Source organism: Colobus angolensis, unplaced genomic scaffold (assembly GCF_000951035.1).
Source record: "Colobus angolensis palliatus isolate OR3802 unplaced genomic scaffold, Cang.pa_1.0 Scaffold517, whole genome shotgun sequence".
NCBI lineage: Eukaryota > Metazoa > Chordata > Mammalia > Primates > Cercopithecidae > Colobus > Colobus angolensis.
This window is the reverse complement of record NW_012118677.1, coordinates 1484378-1492898: the sequence shown is the minus strand read 5'-3', so window position 1 is coordinate 1492898 and position 8521 is coordinate 1484378. Positions and strand designations below refer to the sequence as shown.

General features: G+C 49.0%; 1 protein-coding gene across 1 annotated transcript in view; it reads left to right on the top strand.

Annotated features, from left to right (window-relative positions):
- The first annotated feature begins 3133 nt into the window (after positions 1 to 3133).
- LRP2 (low density lipoprotein receptor-related protein 2) overlaps positions 3134 to 8521 on the top strand; it is a 214779-nt gene continuing 209391 nt past the window's right edge. The window contains exon 1 of the mRNA XM_011960602.1: positions 3134 to 3498. Within this exon, the coding sequence (XP_011815992.1) occupies positions 3420 to 3498 (79 nt within the window). The 5' untranslated portion in view covers positions 3134 to 3419. The remainder of the gene's footprint in view (positions 3499 to 8521) is intronic.

Genomic DNA, 8521 nt, shown 5'->3' with positions numbered 1-8521 from the left:
ACACAGTGTGTGTGTGTATGTGTGTGTGTGTGTATTGGTTTGGGCTCCATCCTGCTGAGTTTGAGGTCTTAGCACATTGGATTGGAGCTGTTCAGGGGGCAGTTGGCTCTATGGCACTCAGGAGGAAAACACACACACACACACACACACACACACACATAGAAACAGTAGTGTTATAAAGTTATACATAACTTTTCCACATGAAAGTTATTTTAATTTCTATGTTGTTATATTTCATTTGAATATAATTCTTGCCTTGACCTGCTAAATTGATTTCATTACCCTCTAAAGGGTAATTACCTCTGTTTGCAAGCACTAGTTTGATAGAACTACCAAGCTGAATTGTCTGGTTGCCAAATGGAAAATAGATGGGAGGGGGCAAAACTGATAGCAAGGAGCTCATTCTAAGGCTCTCACTGTAATTCAGGTTGATGAGTGGATTGATGAATTTGAGTTAGCAGAATTTCATGATTGTTTGGGAATGGGGGTGGAAAAAAGAAGGAGGAGTCAAGAATGGTATAAATTTCAGCTTGGCTTCTGGGGCAATGGTGGTGCTGAAGCTTCTTGGTTTCACTTTCCCCTCTCTCTTTTGGTTGACTGCTCTGAAAAGTCATATGTATATGGAGAGAGAAATGTGAAAACTAAAGAAATTATCTTTTTGCATTATAGAGAAACGATGCTGGCTTAAATTGCAACTGAATTAACCTGGGCTTTCCCAGGTACTGGTCCATAGATTTAATGCCCCCAATCTAGCAACAGGCATTCTCAGGTATGGATGCCAGAGATAAACACATGCATGGTGCAGGCAGTTTTCAAACGTCACAGATTGGGGATTGCATTGAGAAAATGGGTTGTTCTGTTGGAAAAGCGTGTGGGTCGACATACAGAGTGCTTCGAATGATGTGCTGTGCTCCGCTAGGTGGTCCCCCATCCCTACCCTTTTCTGCTCTCCTACCTCCCATTCTCCCTCCCTCCTTTCCCCTCTTCTGCGTTATTCTGGGATTAACGGCGGGGTCGGCCCCGTACACAAACGCAGCTGGCTAGTAGGGTCAGCCTGAGCCCTGCTGTGCAACCACGTCAGGAATTCCAGTAAGTTGGCAACACTGGAGCACAAAGACAACAACAATTGAGGAACTCTTCAGTACAGAAAGGAATGTTTGGAGCCCTGGCTGCTACAGTGAAAGGACACACACACACACACACACACACACACACACACGCTTGCGCCTGCGCGCCCACGGGCGCTCTGTAGGGAGCCCAGCCCCTCCCGCACTCGCGGTCCTCCCTCCCGCCAGCCGGCGGCCGCTCTTTGTAAGTCGGAGGTGCGGGGACGCTCATTGACTATGCAGCGCGGCCCCAGCGGGCGTCGGACCAGCTTGACCCCGGCGCGGTCTCGTACCATCGCCCCGGCCGCCCGGAACCGGCATAAATCACCCGCGAAGACTGGAGTGCAGCGTCGCGCCCCCTCGCCGCCTCCCTCCTCCCGCTCGGGTCGGGTCGCCCCCTCCCTCCCCAGCCCCCAGCTCTCCTGTCCCCAGACCTGTCTCCTCCGCGCGGCACAGCGCCCAACAGTGTGCAGGGAGGCAAATAGATATCCAGTGACTTTAGCCAGAGCACAGACCCATGGATTTCCCAATCCAGGAATCTCTCCCACTCTTTCCCACAACGTTCCCCCCTCCACCTTTTTTTCTTTAAGCCTAAGTTTTCTCTTTTTGCGTGTATTTATCTCTTTTTGTCTTTCCAAAGTAACACCTATCCTTTCCCTCCCCTAGCCCCCACACCTAAAGCTGCGCCTACCACTGCAGCCCAGGGAAGCTACGCGATCCGGACTGTTGGGGTCAGCAGAACCCCAGAAGACCGGTGCCCCGGGAAAAGGGTCTGGCAGTAATTGTCAGGTTCTCGCCCCCGGAGAAGGGAGGCAGTGGGAACCTGTCCAGCGACCACGTGCGTTCAGGGCTGTCTCCTCCCTGCGTCACGGCTCCCTTGCTGGAGGGAAAGGGCCCCTGACTTCTTGGACCAGGATCGGGCGCCTGGGACTAGCTGCAGCGCTGGTTCAGGGGCTGGAGCTGGAGATGATCAGGACCCCAAACAGCCCCTCCTCACACAGGGTCCCCAACACCGGGAAATAAGTTGCATCAGCCCTCCTTTCCCCACCTCCCGTGGGCTCTGATGTCACGTACAGGCTGAGGACCGCGCGCTGAGGGCGGGTGTAAGGCCACTTGTGCTTTTGGGGTCCGGGCCGCTTGCCATCCTGTCCAAAGCTGCCCCAAAGAAGGGAGTCGCGGGGTTCCCTGAACCTCTCGTGTTTCTTCTTCTTATAAAGGGGTACCAGAAGCATGGAGAAGACGTTCGCTCTTTTTCAATTTTGCTTCAAAATGAACAGACTTGTAAGAAGCGCGATCTGGCCATGACACCTGTAGATGTGGTGCTGAATAATTGCTAAATAAGGATCCAACCTCCCCAACAAAGATCCACCTCCCTCTCTAATTTGTAAAAACACAGAGCACCCCATCTCAGCAGCCTGTATCCTATCAGGGGAAACCAGGATATCCGAAGGAGCCTAGAGAGATCAGGCCAGGAATGAAGGTCACAGAACTCCATCCAGCAGGCTCTTTACTCCTTCCCTTCCCTACCTCCGCCTCTTTCCCTTTCTTTCTCTTTCCTTCATTTCCACTTGTCTGGTTTTTCTTTCCTTTTTCATTTCTTATTTTTTCTTTCTCTTCTCTATTCTTGACTTTCCTCCTCGTCCATTCCTTTCCATTGCTCATTTAGTAAAACTGCGTCCGTGCAGATTTCCCCGTGAGCCGCCTCGCCGGCTTCTCTGCGGAACCCTGCGGAGAGGCGAGGGCGGCGCGTGTGCACGTGTGAGTGTGCCTGTGAGAGTGTGCGCATCGGAGTGTGCTCGTGTATGCACGCTTAAAGGGGACTACGTATGTTGGCGTGGAAGTGTGACTGTGGAATGTGCGCGCGTGTGTGACGGGCGTGTATGAGTGAATCTGTGAATCTGTGTCAGTTGGTGTGACACTTAGGAGTGCATGCGGCTGTATGAGTGCGTGTGTGAGTGTGCACACGCCTGTGGAGTGTCCATGTGTGAGCGCGCGTGTGTTCGAGTACCCACTCCTCCCCGCGCTGCAAAGTGCAGGGGGCGGGCCGGGCGGCAGGGGGCCTGCCCGCTGGATTCCCGCATGCTTGTTCCGGGGCGGTCGGGTCTAAAGGGCTTTATGCACTGTCTGGAGGGTGGGGACTGGCGCGGGTAGAAAACGGGATGCCTCGGGCGCGGGGGCAGGCTTTTGGTCACTAGGAGCTGGCGGAGGTGCAGACCTAAAGGAGCGTTCGCTAGCAGAGGCGCTGCCGGTGCGGTGTGCTACGCGCGCCCACCTCCCGGGGAAGGAACGGCGAGGCCGGGGACCGTCGCGGGGATGGATCGCGGGCCGGCGGCAGTGGCGTGCACGCTGCTCCTGGCTCTCGTCGCCTGCCTAGCGCCGGCCAGTGGCCAAGGTAAGCCCCCGGCCGGAGCCTCTCGTGGAGCGCCCACCTCCCCGGCTGTGGCAGGGTCGGGTCCGCGGGAGACCGGAGGGGAGCGAGGCCAGGCAGAGGCTAGGGCGGGGCGGAGGCGCGGGAGCTGCTCCCGGTGGGGCGCTCAGGTTGCTTCGCGAACCCGGAGCGGGAGCGCCCCTCCTTCGCTCGCCACGAACTGAACCGCAGCAAACTTGAGAAAGCAGCCCCGCCAGTTTCGGTGACAGCGCACCCCACGGAGACCCTGTCTTTGTTCCCACGGGCGTTTGTCCGACCCTCCTGGAAAGCACTTTACGGGAGAACTAGGTTCTCTGCGGTTTGCAGCCTGCCCTCCCAAGCGGAGTTCTCTCCTGGGCGGCGCGGTCCCGGGCTCTGCTCCGAGCGCAGCATTCCACCTGCAGCGCCCCTCCCGGGATCCCTTCGCGCGCCCAGGGCCGCGGGCCAGAGCACCCCCTCCCACCACTGGTGAAACTTGGTCCCGCGGTGACCCCCAGAGACCGCTCTCACCGTACAGATCATTTACGAGCCAAGATAAGGCCGGGAGGTGGGATTGGCCGAGAGAGCGGCTGAGGGACTGGAGTCTTTTCTTGAAGTTTTCCTTTCCAGCTGGGAGCGGGGGCTTTTGTGTTGATGAATGGGGCCCGTCTGCATGGCCAGAGTTTTGGGGATCGAATGCAGATAGTTTTTGGTATGAAGTGCTTTAAACTTCTCTCAAGTTGTCTGAGAGTTTATGTTTTAACAGAAACAGAGAAGAGGGAAAGAGAGGGAGAAAGAAACGGAGAGAATAAAAATAGTAAGAAGGGAAGAGGAAAAGCAAATATAGAGGAATAAGGAAAGAAGGAGGGGAGAGAGAACGACTGGGGCGGGGGAAGAGAGAGAGAGAGGAAAGAGAGAGAGAGAGAGACCGAGACCCGACCGAGGATGAATGGGAAGGGCGAGGAGGAGGCTGGAACCGGCGAGCTCTCCCCCTGGCTTTGCGTTGCTAGGTAGCAGCCAGGAGCTGCGTGTGACCGACCACCAGACAGACAGAGGGGACGCTGCTGCCACCGCGGGGACTAATCTGTGGGGATGGGAGAGTCCCCCCTTTCCCCGCCTGCTCCTTCCCTCCCGTCGGACAACTTAATTGCCCTACAATGAAAATGAAACCCCTATTGTTGTAGGATTAGCCAAAGCAATAAATTGATTTTCCTGGATCACATATTGGGGTTGACGGGTGGGGAATGTGGAAGCCCGCATTTACGGAGGAGTGAGGGGAGGGCTTGTGGATGGGCCGTGGCATGTATTCAAATGGTTAATCTGCTTTCTTTCCTCAATTCTTAGCGTAAGCTCCTTAGAGGGAATCAAGTAAGTAATTATACAGCAACTCCTAGCAGCACCCATTTCAGACTTCCTGGGAAGAAGTTTGGAAACGCTAACAAACCCCACAGGTCTTGCAAAAGTCTTCGGAAAGGCAGGAGAAGCAGGGAGAGATCATTAATAATCTTCCTTTGAACACCCTTTCTCAGTGTTGGTAACACAGAAAGAGGGTTTTATTACTATTGTGCAGAGTTTGCACAATGCTTAGGGTTATATCTCATGTCCTAAATATAGCTATAGGATTTACTATATGTTCCTGTCAGTGCCTGGCAAAAGGAAATCTTACCTTGATTCATCTATGTCCTTGTATAACCAAAACAGATACTCTTTTTCCTGGGTTGATGGTTTAGTCACTAAATAACCAACACCTACTCTTCTTGATAGTTTTTTGCACCATTCATCTTCCATTCTATGATAATAATATATAATAATAATGTGTATAGTAATAGTAACCCATCATACACATATATGTTGCAGGCTTTGTTCTAAGCACTTTATACTTTTTTTTTTTTTGAGAGGGAGTCACGCTCTGTGGCCCGGGCTGGAGTGCAGTGGCCTGATCTCAGCTCACTGCAAGCTCTGCCTCCCGGGTTCACGCCATTCTCCTGCCTCAGCCTCCCGAGTAGCTGGGACTACAGGCGCCTGCCACCTCGCCCGGCTAGTTTTTTGTATTTTTTAGTAGAGACGGGGTTTCACCATGTTAGCCAGGATGGTCTCGATCTCCTGATCTCGTGATCTTCCCGCCTCGGCCTCCCAAAGTGCTGGGATTACAGGCTTGAGCCACTGCGCCCGGCAATATGCTTATTGACTCAATTAATCTTCATAATATTCCTTGGAAGTAAGTACTCTTATTATCACTGTTTTACAGATGAGAAAGTGGAGGCACAGAGCAATTCAGTAATTTGTCTCAGTTCATACTGCTAGAAAATGGCAAACTCAAGGGAATCTGAATTCAGAGTCTGTAATTGCTAGAGTACACAGTATATGTTCTCTCTCTCTCTGTCTCTCTCTTTTTTTTTTTTTTTCTGAGAGAGACCGAGTCTCGCTTTGTCACCCAGGCTGGAGTGCAGTGTGCAATCTCGGCTCACTGCAACCTCTGCCTCCCGGGTTCAAGCGATCCTCACACCTCAGCCTCCCAAGTAGCTGGGACTACAAGCCCTGGGCACTATGCCCGGCTAATATTTTGTATTTTTAGTGGAGACAGGGTTTTGCTATGTTGGCCAGGCTGGTCTTGAACTCCTGACCTCAAGTGATCTGCCCGCCTCGGCCTCCCAGAGTGCTAGGATTACAGACGTGAGTCACCGCGCCTGGCCCAATTTCTTTTTTCTTTTATACAAAAAATGTCATGCTCCCTAAGTTACTGTCCATGTGTGAGGTTCCTAAATAAACTGAGGGGCAATATGCAGCTCCTTACCACCTGCTGCTTCATAACTGTGGATATTTTTCCAGAATCTCTCCTCAGGTTTCTAAGAACTGAACCCAAGTTTCCTCATTCCCAGTCCTCCTACTCGATCATTTTAAGATGCATTTCCTCTGAATGTCCTCAGCCTGATATGTTGAGATTTCTAGAATCCTGTTGTAATGATCCTGACTTAATATATGAAGTAAAATCCAATGAGATTGTAAGAGCTTTTATTTAAGCACTACATTTTAGGTAGGCTACCACAGCAAACTTCACATCACTAAAAATTGGAGGAAAGAAAAAAAAGGTTCTGAGTAGTCTATGTTTAGTCTTTGAAAAAAATCATACCACATCTGCATTTTCCTTATCTTTTGTGTAATGCTTTTCAAGAAAAAACATTTTGGAGAGCCTGAACTCTGAGTCAAGCTGTTTGAGTTCCAACAGTGGCTTTACCACTTTCTAGCTGTGTCACCTTGAGAAAGTCAACCGACTTTGCATAGCTCAGATGGCTTATCTGCAAAATTGAAAAGATAATAAGAGAATTCACCCAATGACATCTTGTAAGCATAAAGAGATAAAATATGCCAAGTGCTTAGCATGGTGTAAAGTGTATAGATAGTGAAAATAAACTAGAAAATAATCTAAAAATATAATATTTTTATTATATTTATCAACACTTAAAGTAACATATTGTTTTGCTTCCTATTCATATTTCCAATTTTCAAGTATACATAGGAAAGTCTTCTTTAAGCATTTTTTCACTAACAGTTCTCTGAAGACTTCTCAGACCCTAGCATGGATTGGAAGTTTTTTCTTTTTCCTTTTTTTTTTTTTGAGAAAATATTATTGGCCTTAAACAAAGTTGTATTCTATTTATTAAGTTAAAAAACTTATTTTTCAAAAATAGAAATAGAGTCTCATTGTGTTGCCCAGGCTGGTCTCGAACTCTTGGCCTCAAATGATCCTCCTACCTCTGCTTCCCAAAGTGCTGAGGTTACAGGCAGGAGCCACCTTACCTGGCCCAACATTATATTCTTTAATCCAATAAAAATGCGGTAATGTTTTTAAGAGCTTGTATCAGCTTTTATGACAATTGCATCTTCACATGAAGTTTATATGTTTAAAAGGATTGTGGGGACAATAGCAAACATGTATTGTTTTTATTCCATCACAACTCTGGAACCTCACTGCTGCTTTCATTTCACAGTTGTTGGCTTCTCTTTCTCTATGTGAAAAAGTTTCTCTTTACCAGTCTTCATAAGATTTCTGCCTAAACTCCCTTCAGTCATGCACCTGTCTCATTTTAATAGAAACTCAGACTTCTTACAGCTGGAGGGAACCTTAGATATCAACTGGTCTGCTTGCATTTTTTTTCCTTACAGATAAGCAATTAGCCCAGGAGGGAAAAGAAAGGGGCTGAGAGGATGAAAGGGAAGGCGGTTAATAGTTCTTGCCGAAGGACATGTAGCCTGTGATAGAGCTAACATATAAATTTGCAGTGGACCATCTTTTAGATTCATGCCTTCTGAATATCCCCATTTAGATTCATGCCTTCTGAATGTCCCCAGCCTGTTTGGTTGGTTGAGATTTCTAGATTCCTTTTGGAATCCTGACTTACCAGATAAGGCACAGTCTGATGAGCAGATGAATCTTAAACAACTGGATGGGTTACCTGTCCCAGGTCAAAGAGGAATCCTGTGGCAGGTTATTACAACCATGTACCATGTGCTTTCAGCCTGGTCCAGAACTGATGCCATGTCAGTGCCCCTACTCCCAAAGATCCATTTTTCAAATTCTTGAGCCATCAAAGCACATTCCTGAAGATCTTTGGGTTTTGTAGTGCAGGCTGCTGTAAGACTAGGTTTTCTGTCTTACTAAAGGTAATTATTAGGTCATAATTATTGCTCATGTTCTCTAGTCAGGCACTGTAAGAACACTGACAGGTTTTTAAAAGTTTTAAATTAAAATTTAAAATTTCCATGTAAAAATAATGATACCAAGATCCTAGATGTACTTCCTGTGTAATCAGAAGCTAGTGCATTGTCATACTGGCTTTGAAGTTTCTGTTAAGTCCTAGTAGCTAGAACAAGGTAAGTAGAAAGTTCATGCCTGTAATCCCAGCACTTTGGGAGGCTGAGGCGGGAGGATCATGAGGTCAGGAGATGGAGACCAGCCTGGCCAACATGGTGAAACCCCATTTCTATTTAAAATACAAAAATTAGCTGGGTGTAGTGACGCGTGCCTGTA